This window comes from Sapajus apella, unplaced genomic scaffold, assembly GCF_009761245.1.
Source record: "Sapajus apella isolate SASKATOON/1434 unplaced genomic scaffold, GSC_monkey_1.0 scaffold22, whole genome shotgun sequence".
Lineage (NCBI taxonomy): Eukaryota > Metazoa > Chordata > Mammalia > Primates > Cebidae > Sapajus > Sapajus apella.
In genome coordinates this window covers 7,285,559-7,299,695 of record NW_022436962.1, presented here as the reverse complement: position 1 = coordinate 7,299,695, position 14,137 = coordinate 7,285,559, and the positions used below count along the sequence as shown (strand labels likewise).

The window sequence follows — 14,137 nt, the reverse complement described above, 5'->3', positions numbered from 1 at the left end:
AACATTTCTCTCTGTAAAAGCCTAGGGAGCAACCAAACAGTGGCCACCCTGAAGATTTAGCTTCTTTCTGTCAGTCTTGGTTGGTGCAGAAAGAAGGGGATAAAAGTGATGAGGATCCAGGATAACATTATAAACCACAAGGAGGCTCTACCCTACTCACCCGTACTCACCTGCTTTCCCAATCTGAACTGCCAGGCGAGTCAGCTTGCCCTGGAGCACTGACTTCTCCTTTTTAGGTACTTTGACTGCCTTCTTTTCCTTTTCCTCATTGTCGGTTCCCTCCTGGCTGTTGAGTGGCTGGATTTCCAGGGCCACTCCGTCCTGGGTCTTTGCTAGAATATACACACAAATAGGACAGGTGAGCAGGAAAGACGGTAGCACTGAGTGACAGGCAGTTGGAAACAAAAAACCCTCCTGTCTCCTTTCCGGAATATGCCTTGGACCCTGACATCAGTTCTGACCACTCCTAACCCATGCTAGACATGGAACTTGCCTTCAATGCTCTATTAAGGCCTTTGGAATAATATCCTAATGACTTTAGATGAAACAGGGGTGCTTTTAGGGTATAGATTTCTTCTTTAGTGGCAGCTTCTTGGCACTACCTCAGAGCCCCAAGCCAGGTTTATTCCAGCAAGGGGATTAATCATGTCACTAAGCACTATTATAACAACCATCCTTCCTGGAACTCAGTGCTTAAAATAGGGAATCTTTACTGCAGAAAGGGGCTGAAGGAGAGGGTTGGCAGATGTTTCTAGAGCACAAGATTGTCTGTTAAATGGTCTCTCTCTCTCTCTCTCTCTCTCTGTCTCTCTCTCTCTCTCAACTGTCAGGGAAGAAATACATACCCCCAGATCCAGAGTATTTTCCAGCTCCTTCTAGCAGTTGAAGGATAGGAAAAGGAAATTCCCTTTCTTCCCTGCCTGACAAAGGTAGAGAGATACAGGGTGGGACCTGGGGTTAAGTCTTTTGGGGGAGAGGGAAGAAGCTGATATGAGGGACCTCCTGGAATAAGAGAAAGCAAGGACAAAGAGACACATATAAATCCATTTTGCTTTTAAAAGAAGAGTTTAAGACCTAAAATTAAAGGATTATTTCTGTTTAGCCCTGGTTTTCCAATGAGATGACTTTATTTCTAAAGACTGCTATGATGTGGGTTACAAAGTAAAAACAAATCTCTAGCAGCATCTCAAGAGAGCAGTTCTTGCTGGCTCCCAGCACCACTCCACCTTCACCCCTGTAGGGCTCAGCCCTTTGCATAGGATGCCCTTCCTGAGTAGTCCCTGCTGTCAGACTGACAAACAAGAAGATGGAGATGGGATGTGAACACAGCCACCAAAAGAAAAACACACATCAGATCAGGAGGAAGAAAACAGACTGTGGCGAGAACAGAGAAGGAGGTGGGGAGAGAGGTACAGAGAAAGGGCTCTCTCCAAGTACCTCTTGGAAGACCAGCGGAGAAAGAATCCAGACCAGAAGAGGACACCGATGAGGAAGCTAGCAAGAGGAGGGTGCAGGGACTGCCCACCCTACTCCCTCCACCATGAGGACCCTGAAGTCTTCCAACCCAGAAACTGATGACTGTTGGTGTTTAAATCAGGCTGAGGGCAATGAAGCAGAGCTCTCCTCCCTGTGAAGAGCAGATTAATCCTACGCACTCCCCAAGAGAAACCGTGACATGAGGTTCTGTGAGCCAACAGCAGAGGGTGCTGTTGTCTCATCTTAGATTGGGATCAGGACCTTGAGGCCACCCCAAAAAATCTCTGCACCTTCCTCAGGGTGAGGCATCTGAGCAGCAGATAACAGACTTATGGAGAGGAAAAGGGAGAAGGCAGATGGCCTGGAAAGGTCTGGTTTGAGCATGGGCAGGTAGAGATGATAAATGAGTGGTTGGAGAGGTTACCTTTGTTGCGATTTTCAGGGACTCCTTGTTTTTTACCTGTTTGAACAAGAAAGAAAACAGTGGGGTCGAAACCCAAAGTGACTATTAAGAGATCCAATTTGTTCGTCCTGCTCAGAGCCCAGAAGGGCGACAGCAAAGGTGTCAGGTTGCAGGGAAGGGACATAAATGTAAAGGAAGCTCACATCTCTGCTTTCATTCATTCTTGCTAGAGGCTCTCATGAATCCTCGTGATATCCACCAAAACGCTCATGTAGGTGAGTGCATACTCACACCTGAGCTGCTTTCTCTTGCTCCTGGCCTGAGTCACATTGCTTGGGAAAATGGGGTGGGGATTAGGAAGTGAGAGGTTTGAACTGTTTCTGCCTGATGGCAAAGACTCTGAAATGTGTCTTCATGTTTCTTCAACAGCACCAGGCAAGCTTCCTCCTTATTCATCTGCAGGTAGCTGCAGAAATGAATTGTTTAGTTCCTGAGAGAACGTGTTTTGTTTCCTTTTCATAAACTGCCCTCCACTAAACAGCTCAAGATGATCCTCCAGCCAAGTAGTAGAAACCTTCTCTCCCCTAAGGGAAGAAGGAATGGTTAGGGAAACGTGTAGACTTGGTTTTAGCCTCTTTTCCTCTTTCTGCCTCTGTTATTCTTTCCTTCAGGAACAACTGCGTGGCAAAGACTGAGCTAACTGTCCCTGTGTCTGTCTTCCACTGAGAGCCCACAGTTTCAGCAGAAACCTATTTTATTCTTCTGGCCAGTTTTCTCTTAGCCTTGATGGTTCGTTTCGCCCCCCGATCTTTGAGGAAGCAAGAAGGAGGGGTACACGGAAGGCATTTGGGGCTACAGCACCTAGCCAGTTCATTTAGAGTAGCTTTATAACTCATCCTTTTACAAGCTACCATTAGACACAAAAATCAAGGCTCAAATTCGCCTGACTTGGGAGCCTAGAGCCAGGATCTGGTTTTCATCAGAGCTCCCTGGAGCCAAGGATTTACATCTTTATCTCGGCAAGCAGTCTGGATATCTGCGTTCTTCATGGCAGCAGACTCTTTCAACTAGGCTTTCTATCCAGATCTGCTCCCTCGCTTCCTTATTTGTCCATGGGGATGAGAGAAAAAGAATCTCATTCCAGATGCCCCTTACCTTTCTTCTTCTTCTCCCCTTCGTCATCCTCATTGACCCCCAAGAGAGTAAGGATGATTCCAGTCTGAGAGTTGATACCCACAGCAGTCACCACCATCCGGCCAGAACCTTCCATGACATGGGTCCCTACATGGGAAAGGAGAAGATGGGAAGGAGTGGGTTTTTAAATACCTAGACATGATTTGGTATGAAACACAGACTTAGAAGAAAAAAGTAGTCCTCCCTACCCCATGGATAATGATGTGCTTAGCACAGTAGGAAAAGGTCAAGAGTTGGGTGCATTTAAACAGACCATGCAAATTGTGAGTAAGGAGGAAACTGTATCTAACTGCTTTAGGGTAGGCTCTCCCACCCACCCCCACTCCCACCCCCGCAACCTGCAGAGCCCCTCCAAGGCCCTTATAACACTTGTTTCCTGGAAAACTTCATTTAGGCTGACTGATATCCTTGTATTCCACCCACCAAAATGCTGTTGCCCCAGCTGAGCCCCAGGGAAGGAAATGGGACATAGCCAGAAGAGAGAGCGGGGTCTGGATCCTGTGGCCTGGCTGTTTGCAGGGGGGTAGATGCAAACTTGGGTAGCTGGGGCCTATACCTGAGAGCAACATGGGGTCTTTCTCCAGGGACTTCTTGACATGGTCGGATTCCCCCGTCAGAGAGCTCTCGTCAATCTTCAGATCATTCCCTTGGATCAGGACCCCATCTGCAGGCAGCAGATCACCTAGAGCACAAAGAGGACATGGGGACGGTGAAGGAGGTAGTAAGAGGAGAGGGACCTGGCTGAGGACAGGGACCTCCAACTCCTTCAACTCCATCTCAGGGCTGCTCCTATGGGACCTACCTAGAGAGCAATGGCCAAGAGTACATGGAGGGTCCTTATAAGACTTCAGCTCTGTACAACCTGGGAGAAGACTGCTTTCCAGGCATTATAAATTCAAACTATTACTCATCCCCAACACCTTTCCATGGCCTGAATATCATACACTTTAACCTTAACACACACAGGGTACAAGCCTGACAATCTTGTGGGAGAGTTTCAGCTAATCCTTTCCGAAATTCCTTCTCCCAGCCTCCTTAAACTCTAACTTAGAAGTGAATACAATTTGGGGTCTTATCTTTTGGAGTTTTCAGCAATTCCCAGCCCCCTCATGCCAAAGGATCTACCCCTTAAATGGGGGTGGTGGGGGGGTAAGTACAAGAAACACAGAGCTCTCACCGTATTTGACTTGGGCAATGTCACCCACCACAATCTCAGCCACAGGAAGCTGGATGAGTTGACCATTTCGAATGATGGAGAACTTTTGCTCCTGTTCAATGCGGCTCTGCAGCCCTCGGAATTGCTTCTCTTTGCTCCAATCATTAAAGGCAGTCACTAACACCACGATGATCACTGAGAAAAGTATGGCTGCCCCCTCAATCCAGCCGGCTTGTGCTTCATTTTCATCTTCTGGGGCAGTTGCGGCTTGACCACACACTATCCCAGGAAGGGAGAGAAGTAGTCACTGAAGGGCTTTTGTTGACATTAAGGAATGGGAGTAGTGCTTCCACAATACCCCCGAGATGGAAAGTCAGAAAAAGAGAATAATAGCAAATACAACTGTTGGCTAGAAGAGGATATCAGAGGATAGCAGGATTGAGTATTGTCTTATCACCAGTGTAACTACTCATTTTAATCCAAAAAGGCAGGTGACTAAATAGTATGAACTGTCAAATTTAGGCAAGTCACATGTAAGGTCACACTTATGATTCCCAACATGGTCAGGCTTTCACTGCTATTTCCCAAAAAGCCAGACAATTGGTGGCGGGGGGGGGGGCACTTTAAGATGCAGGGTTTTGTTGGTTGGATAAGGGTAGAGAATTCCTGGTTGGAAGAATAGCTGAGTAGCTACTGGTTGGTTTCCTTTGGAAAGCCCACTCTGGATAACAGGGGGAATGTTTTAAGCTATAACCTGTCAGTCACCAATACTAAGTGCTTTTTGGTGGTGGAAAAGATTACAGGCTCACACCTGTAATCCCAGAACTCTGGGAGGCCAAGGCGGGCAGATTGCTTGATCCCAGGAGTTTGAGACCAACAGGGGCAACATAGTGAGATCTTGTCTCTATGTTATAAAAATTATTAAATAGGCTGGTTTTATGACATAATAAAATTATTTTGTTATTAATAAATTATTAAATGGCTCACACCTGTAACTCCAGCACTTAGGAGGCCGAGGCAGGTGGATCACCGGAGGTTAGGAGTTGGACACCAGCCTGGCCAACATGGTGAGGCCCTGTCTCTACTAAAAATATAAAAATTAGCCAGACGCGATGGCACCTGTAATCACAGCTACTCAGGAGGCTGAGGCATGAAAATCACGTGAACTCAGGAGGTTGCAGTAAGCCCAGGTCAAGCTGCTGCGCTCAGCCTGGGTGACAGAGCAAGAATCCATTTAAAAATAATGAATGAATGAATAAATAAATAAATAAATAAAATTTCTTAAAAGGGTAGAAGATTCCTGACATTCTGAAAAAGGATTTAATGGGAGAAAGTGGGTGGGGAGTGGGGTGGGGAGGAACCCTTGGAATAAGGATGAGTCGGAAGAATAGCTTAGTAGCTGCTGGTTGGTTTCCTTCGGAAAGGCCACTCTGGATAATAGGGGGAATGTTTTAAGCTATAACCTGTCAGCCACATAAGCTGTTTTAAGTGCTTTTTGGTGGTGGTGGAAAGAACGCAGAATCAGAGTCACGCTGAGCTGCTTAGGACACTCACGTTCATTTTCGTCACCAGCTGGGCGATAAAAGGACAGGACCAGGGAGATGATGGCTGCAATCTCCAGGATGATGAGTGTGACATCTTGAAGGGCTTCCCACACTAATTCTAAGAAGGTCTTGGGTTTTTTGGGAGGGATCACGTTGTGTCCAAACACCTGCCTGCGTTTCTCCAGATCCGCAGGGTTCCCAGATAGACCTGAAAAAGAGATAGGAGTGGATGAATACATGTAGAATAAATGGAAAATGATAAAAGGCAGTACTGAAGTGGCAGTGAGCCGTTACGCTCTAGCCTGCGCAACAGAGAGAGACACTGTCTCAAAAATAAATAAAATAAATAAAAAGGCCAGGCATGGTGGCTCACGCCTGTAATTCTAGCACTTTGGGAGGCCAAGGTGGGTAGATCACTTAAATTTAGGAGTTTGAGACCAGCCTGAGCAACATGGTGAAACCTCGTCTCCACAGAAGAGACAAAAATTAGCCAGGCATGGTGTTGTGTACCTGTAGTCACAGCTACTCAGGGGGCTGAGGTGGGAGGATTGTTTTGAGCTCAGGAGTTTGAGGCTGCAGTGAGCCGTGATCATGTCACTGCACTCCAGCCTGGGCAACAAAGTAAGACCTTATCTCAAAAATTAAATAATTAAATAAATAAATAGATAAAAAAGATCCCCTGCTTCCCGATTCACCCAAGTATGAGATCCAGTTAGAGACAACCAATCTGCCCAGGGCTCAGAGAAGGTGGAACTTTCAGTCTAAAAATGGACAAAATGAAACTAGTCAGCCATGGGACCACTCACTTATCTTAATAACAAGTATAAGATGGATAAATTCTTAACCAGACATAAAATCTTATCTGCTACTGATTGAGTATGCTCCAGGCTCCAGCTCTGAGAACATAAATATTAAAGTGGTTCTTGGGATTCACATAGAACTTTTATGTCACATTAACAGGTAAATGCTGTGGTGATTTAAATGCAGAGTGAGCTGCCATCCATTGGCTCACACACAAAGTCCAGGAAGAACAAGCTCCTTGCTCAAGGTCATGCAAGATGGAGACAGAGCATCATCGCATCATCACACGTGTCCTGATTCCAAGATCCAGGAGCTTTAGGAGAGCATCAGAACAGCGTCTTTGAGACTATATCTTGTGGGCATCCCCTTTAAGCACATGTGCCCCTCCCATTCGGTCACACACATATACACACCTGTGTGCGTATGCGCATGTGCATGTACACAAACATACACAGAGGCACAAACACACACCACTGAGAGGTACTACCATTCTACTAAGGACTAAGTAATTACTAAGAGAAGTATTAGAAGTATTACTACCCAGGTTGAATATAAAGAGAACAAGAGGACTGGCATGGTGGCTCACGCCTGTAATCCCAGCACTTTGGGAGGCCAAGATGGGTGTATCATGAGGTCAGGAGTTTCAGACCAGCCTGGCCAACATAGTGAAACCCCATCTCTATTAAAAATACAAAAAACATAGCTGGGCGTGGTGGCGGATGCCTGTAATCCCAGCTACTTGGGAGGCTGAGGCAGGAGAATGGCTTGAACCCGGGAGGTGGAGGTTGCAGTGAGCCGAGGTTGTGCCACTGATTTCCAGCCCGGGCAACAGTGCAAGACTTCGTCTCAAAAAAAAAAACAAAACAGAGAGAGAGAATAAGAAAGGTGAGGCCACAAAGTTTTCAGATACTACACAGTACTTGGTTACCAGCATTGTCCCACCAACATATGTATGCTTACATACCTTACATATGTGTGTACATATACCTCGTACCACACACACCACATCCACACAGACACATACACACCACACACTTGGGAGGCTGAGGCAGGAGAATGGCCACACACCACATCCACCACCCACACCACACACCACATACACAATATACAGACACATACACACCAAACACAAACCACATGCACAATACATACCACACAGATACACGACACACACACACACACACAGACCACATGCCACATACATACCACACATAACACAGACACCAAACATACACACACACATACTCTCCAGGCACTATCCCAGAGGGACAAGAGGTAGGCAGAATTATGCTCAGTGCTTTCCTTATATTTGGGTCCTTTCACAGGTTCCCAGGGGGGCTACTCTTTAAGGGAAGAGGGGAAATCCTACCGTGGTGATTAATGCCAGTTGGTATTTATCAAGTTGTTTACACGCTGAAGCAAATTAGTCCTGGTTTTGGCACTGGAAGCTGTGGCTGCCTGTTTGAAGGGTTTCCCACAGGCAGGGTGGGGTGACTTTTGTCTTGAAAAAGGTTAGCAGCTGAGGAAGGTCAGAATCAGAGGAAGGGAAATTCAACCAAGCTTCACAGAGAGAATAAGGAGAAGTGGATGACGGGGCTGCAGGGACAAAATGGAGGCAAAGGACTCGGATGCCAGAGACCTTCTTTACGCTTTAGTCAATGTGAAGGCTATTCTGCTGCTGAGGAAGGCATGCAGACATGGTATGAGGGCAAATGTCTATTCTCCATCTTCACTGAACACAGCCCAGGAGTGGGCCGGGTGCGGTGGCTCACGCCTGCAATCCCAACACTGTGGGAGGCTGAGGTGGGCAGGTCACCCGAGGTCAGGAGTTTGAGACCAGCCTGGCCAACATGGTGAAACCCTGCCTCTATTAAAAATACAAAAATTAGCCAGGCGTGGTGACACGTGCCTGCAATCCCAGCTACTTGGGAGGCAGAGGCAGGAGAATTGTTTGAATCTGGGAGGAAGAGGTTTCAGTGAGCCGAGATGGCACCACTACACTCCAGCCTGGGCGACACAAAGAGACTCTGTCTCAAAAAAAAAAAAGAACCCAGGAGTGTTACCTTAAGTGTCAGAGGAGAGAGATTTGGGTTAGGACCTGAGAAAGACATCTGGACAGATAAAGATTTTGAAAATGGGAAAATAGGTACCCAAGGGAGTATTATTTGCAGAGTTTGAGATGATCTCAATTTCCCTATCCTATACAACAAAAAGCATCAGGAGACATACTCAAGATACTCATCTGTCTGGAAAGGCAGATATGGGGAGCAGGAGATGAAAGTGGGGAGAATGAGCTGGCATTCACACCTGTGAGTCAGGGGTGTGAGGGACCTCTTTTTTTTTTTTTTTTTGAGACAGAGTTTTGCTCTTGTCGTCCAGGCTGGAGTGCAATAGCACCATCTCAGCTCACTGCAACCTCCGCCTCCCAGGTTCAAGCCATTCTCCTGCCTCAGCCTCCCAAGTAGCTGGGATTACAGGCATGCACCAACACGCCTGGCTAATTTTTGTATTTTTAGTAGGGATGGGGTTTCTCCATGTTGGTCAAGCTGGTCTTGAACTCCTGACCTCAAGTGATCCACCTGACTCAGCCTCCCAAAGTGCTGGGATTACAGGTGTGAGCCACTGTGCCTGGCTGAGGGCCCTCTTTTGAGACCACATTCACTTGCTAGTGCTTATGAAAGAGACACAGGAGCTGATTAGGGAAGCAATGCCTGATAAGCAGTGCCTTATCCAGGGTCTCCTGACTCCCAGTGCCCAAGTACATTACCCTGGCTTCCAGCTCAGTGGCACAGCTGAGCACCGCAGAGCTGTACGATTTGGCCAAATCTCTAGAAGCAAGTTGGGTTGCTCCCCAGAGGCTCCCTACCTCCACCAGCCTGAGAAGTCAGGTTCTCAGTAGGAGGGAAAGCCAGGGCCTGGGAAAGGAGTGTTCCGGGCAGGGCATCTTTAGTCCCAGACAGGCAGAGGCAGACTTGCCAGGGGGCAGGGACTTGCTGGTCCTTTCTCCCCAGGGAACAGAGATGGCAAGGTTGTGCCAAGTTGGGACTGCTGTGCTGGAGAGCCAGGATTGCTGAAGGGAAGCAGGAGTGCTAGTAATTTGTTAATCTACCTGGGATGCTTCTCGAAGAAGCAGTATAAAGGGAGGAAATATAAAGGGAGGAAATGCCCTTTCCTCCTTTTCAAGGTTTGGTAGATGATTATGAGGGCAACCCAGGGTATCAGATATTAAAGATCATAAGGTGTACCCCAATAGCCTAATGAAACCCTCCCTCCCAAAAACAGGGACATATGAGGGGCAGAGAGCAGGGCTACCTGTCCCTCTGTGCCCTCATGCTAATACCCCATAATCATCTTTGATGTCTAGCCCTACATCTCCTATATCATGCAATCAAGAAAGCCTATCAGCTGTACCTTCAAAATATATCTAAAGTCCAATCGCTTTCCATTTTCACCGTTATCATCCTGGTTTAAACCATCATCTCTCATCTGGATTATAGCAATCATCTAACTGGTCTCCTTGCCTCCACCCTCACTCTGCTGTTTTCAGTCTCTTCTCAATGTATTAGCCAGAATTATCTTTTTTAAGATCCAAGGCAGTCTATGTGATTCATCTGCTCAAAACCTTCTGGCTTTTACTTAGAGTCAAACTAGGTATCAAGGACTTAATAATGGGCTTCCAGGCCCCTGATGACTCCCCTAGTCCCCCAGTCCTTATCTCCTGCTAGTTTCTCCTGTTCACTGCGATCCGGCCCAGCCAGCCTTCTTGCTGTTCCCTGAACACACTAGACATGCATCACTTCAGGGCCTCTGCACAAGCTGTTGCCTCTGCCCAGATTCCTCCTTGCTGGGGAGGACTTGTTTCCTCACCTCCTTCAGGTCTTTGTACAAATGTCTCCCTTTTAGTGAGGCCTACCCTGACCACTGTATTTACCCGGCACTCTTGATCCCGCTCATCCTGCTCAATCATTTCCCTCCACAGGTCTTCTCACCTAGCACATAATAGGATGCATTCAGCTCCTCCACAAGGGCAGGATTTTTGTCTTTGTTCCTCAGGCCTACAGCACTGCCCAGCACATTGTACACATGCAGATTTGCTGAATGAACTGAATGAATGAGTGAGAACTAAGATTGCTAACATTTAAGTGATTACTATGTGCCAGATGCTTCACCAGGCACATTCATGCCTTCTCATTCAAGCATCACAAACCCCTACATGGTAGCTACTATTAGCCCGATTGGACATAGAAGTACACGAAGGCCCGGCAAGAGTATGACTACTTGAGCTTAGTAAGTGGCAGAGTCTATGCCACCCCGCGGGGGACTGCTGGATGCCAACCTAGATATCGAGGACACTGGGCATGGAGGCAGCTGCACTCAGCTGAAGCTTCAGTCTAGTGTGGCCACCTTGTCTTAGTTTGCCTAGGACTGGCCAGTTTTTAGTACTGAAGTTTCCCCCTAGGAGCCCCCCTCAGTCCCTGGCAAGCAGGGATGGTTGGCCACCCTACTTCCTTCACCAGGGTAGGGTCGCATGCTGCTTTCCTCTGCACCTCTAAGCAAGCCAGCGCTGTTGCCATTGTCTACAACTGGGGAGAATTAGTCCTGTCTTTCTTTGCTGGCCTCAGGGATGGTGACATTGCCATCAGGTTCATCAGAGTCCAAACCTAAAAATTTTGTACTCAATAAAACATTCCTTATGGCCCTTTTTGGACCCAAGCATATGAAGTGAGACACACTATGGAAAACATAAAAGGTCAGGCCTTGCTCTTGCCTCAACGCCCCCAAAGTCACTTATCTGCTTCTTTTTTGCCATTTTCTACCCATCTATGTGTTCCACCTTAAGTCACCCTGAGCTGGTACAATAGCAACCTTAAGAAGTCAAGTGGCTGTCTCAGTTCCCAGCATGCCCTGCAGCAGGGCGTGGCAGGTTAAGGCTCTTAGTGGTAGCAGCCTTGGGAATCCTCTCCGACATGTGGTGAGGCATGGGAAAGCCATGTGGGACTGGGAGCTCGGCCAATCCCCAGTTTTGGGCTTTCCATTCCAATTCTTTCTGCCCTAGAGAGTCTTTCGGGCCTTGATCTCAGCAGCTATAATTTCACACAAATACTTGTCCAGCCCAGGAAAAGGTTCTAAAAGGCCCTGATCTCTGCAGTGGTTTCTCAGCTACTCACACAACCTCCTGGAGAGGGGAAGGGAAACTTGGCAGGGAGGGAATGCTGGAAACACAGGAAAAGGGTTTCCCCTAGAAATTCATCAGGAAACTGAGGGGAAATCTTGTCCTGAAGAATGTGAGAGAGAAAGCCCCATCCAGACTGGGATTACTTCTGGCCCTATGAACCAGACTGAACACATGAGCTGGGAGAGGCGGAGAGAATGTTCAGCTGTGAAGTCATCACCCCCACACGACGCAGGGGAGTTGCATGGTCCCTGCCCAGGCTGGGTGGGAACATGGAATAAACAGCAGTGGAACATTTGTGTCTGCCGTGAGTCTGTGCAGGACCTAGGACCTGGGAGAAGTCCAGCCCAGCCCTCAGTGGCCTAGCTCCAGCAGGGAAGGGCAGAGGCACCACTTATCAGAACCGGCTCAGTCCCAGAAAGGGTGGGGCTAGGGTAGACATCAGGAGGGACTTCCCAGCTGTCTGAGTTGTGATACCTTGCAGAAGGAGGCAGCAGAATCTTCTCCCACACAGATAGTACCAGGGAGAATGTTCTCTGCGTTGATTTGAAGGCAGTTATCTTTTGGTACTTGAGAAGAACAGACAGCAGAACACCTTTTAACATCCTTAAAAACCCTGGATTTGGGCTTGGTTTGGTGGCTCATGCCTGTAATCCCAGCACTTTGGAAGGCCAAGGAGGGAGGATAGCTTGAGCTCAGGAGTTCGAGACCAGCCTGGGCAACACAGAAAGATTCTGTCTCTACAAGTAATTAAAAACAAATTAGCTGGACATGAGGGCATATGCCTGTGGTCCCAGCTACTTGAGAGGTTGAGGCAGGATTGCCTGAGCCCAGGAGGTTAAGGCTACAGTAAGCTGTGATTTTGTCACTGCATTCCAGCCTGGGCAACAGAGCAAGACCCTCTCTCAAAAAAAAAAAAAAAAGTTCACATAATTTAAAAAAACCCCAACAACCCTGGATTTGGGGACTGAGGGGGAGGAGTAGCTTAAAATCCAAATAGGGCCATGCAAGACCGAGCCATTGCTGACTAATAACCAGATGCTACTCTTCCAAGTATACAGTAGTCTCCCTACTTCAGCATCTCCAGTTTAACACACCCACGGCTTGGAGATTTGCTCTCTATCTGCTAGACTTCCGGCTCCTAGAGATAAAGCAGTCAATTCAAGGTCACAACCATAGGATGATGAAAATGGAGAACAATGCTGCTTTCCTTGTTCCAGTTAAAAAATCCCTTCTCGGGGTGGGCTGCTTCTTCAGGGCATGATTCCCCTTATTCCACCCCGCTCTTTGCCTTTTTTTGAAAACAGCAACTGTGGCCCAGGGAAAAAAGGCTCCCTAGTGCGTTCTGCTTAGCTTTCTGCTCTGCCACTCTGCCACCTTCTGCACTTCATGAATGTGCTTCCATCCAGTGTTATAGTCCCACCTTGGAGCTAAAGAACAAGAATGAAAGCTCCACTTTCAGTAGATGCAGTAACTGCTTCATCCAAAGAGGGAATGCTATCTTTCTTCCCACTACCAGCTCTAATGGTTTGATGCAAAGCAAGAATGAGAAGGTTAAAAACCAAACCAGACCCCTAAAAAACTTGCAAGAGTTGCTGCTGAGTTGTCAAAGGAATGGAGCATAAAGGGCTCCAGAAGAGAAAGCAAGAAGGGCTCTCACGTTGGGGAAGCCTTAGCCACTCTCCTCATGAAGACCCCTCTGACCCCAGCCAGGCAGCATTATGCCAGTGAACCCAGAAACCTAGCTCTAGGCAAGGAGGGCTAAACAGAAAAGAACTGGCAGAGCCTGGGCTGGGCTAGAAAGAGAAAGCCCACAGCCTTCAAGAGGGCTAATTCAGCTGTAGGCATGAAACTCACACCAGACAGGGTCCTACATGCAAAAGGGTATTGAGACTCCCAGGATGCCAAGTGGAGTTCCCTGCGGCGAGGGATAGGGAGGGACAGAGGGAGGACACTTTTGGCTTGAGTCTGTCCCACACCTTAACTAGTTAGTGCCAATACATCTGCCCAAAGTTTGGTGGGCAGAGCGGACCACAGAATGTTGATCTCTGAGGCCCAGCCCAGATCATTGTTATTAGGGTCACTTATGTGGCATCCTTAGTAGAGTTGGGGCAAGAGGTGATGGCTACAGGCAGAGAGGACAAAGAAAGAGGAAAACAGAAGTTATTCTAACCTTAAATGGAGGAGCTTCTAAAAATTGATATTCCAGAACAGACTATAAGCTCTAAAGCTAGGGAAGAAAACCTCAAAGAAGCCAGTTACCCATCTTCCTCTCACATCTGTTCCATTCCATCTTCACTCGCCTAGTCCTCCACATCCCCTAACACTACCGTTCTTTAGAGCAGTGGTCTCTAAGTGGGGGGCATGCATCCATCTGTTACAGTGTGAGG

General features: G+C 47.6%; 1 protein-coding gene across 8 annotated transcripts in view; it reads right to left on the bottom strand.

Annotated features, from left to right (window-relative positions):
- The window catches only part of ATP2B4 (ATPase plasma membrane Ca2+ transporting 4), a 114,942-nt gene that overhangs the window by 35,494 nt on the left and 65,311 nt on the right, over positions 1-14,137 (bottom strand). For 6 of the 8 annotated variants that reach the window (XM_032288821.1, XM_032288818.1, XM_032288814.1 and 3 more), the window contains exons 3-8: positions 5,784-5,981; positions 4,251-4,508; positions 3,630-3,755; positions 3,035-3,160; positions 1,901-1,936; positions 171-332 (exon numbers count right to left, since the gene is read on the bottom strand). In XM_032288821.1, the coding sequence (XP_032144712.1) occupies positions 171-332; positions 1,901-1,936; positions 3,035-3,160; positions 3,630-3,755; positions 4,251-4,508; positions 5,784-5,981 (906 nt within the window). The remainder of the gene's footprint in view (positions 1-170; positions 333-1,900; positions 1,937-3,034; positions 3,161-3,629; positions 3,756-4,250; positions 4,509-5,783; positions 5,982-14,137) is intronic. The other 2 variants (XM_032288820.1, XM_032288817.1) reach the window with 1 other exon arrangement.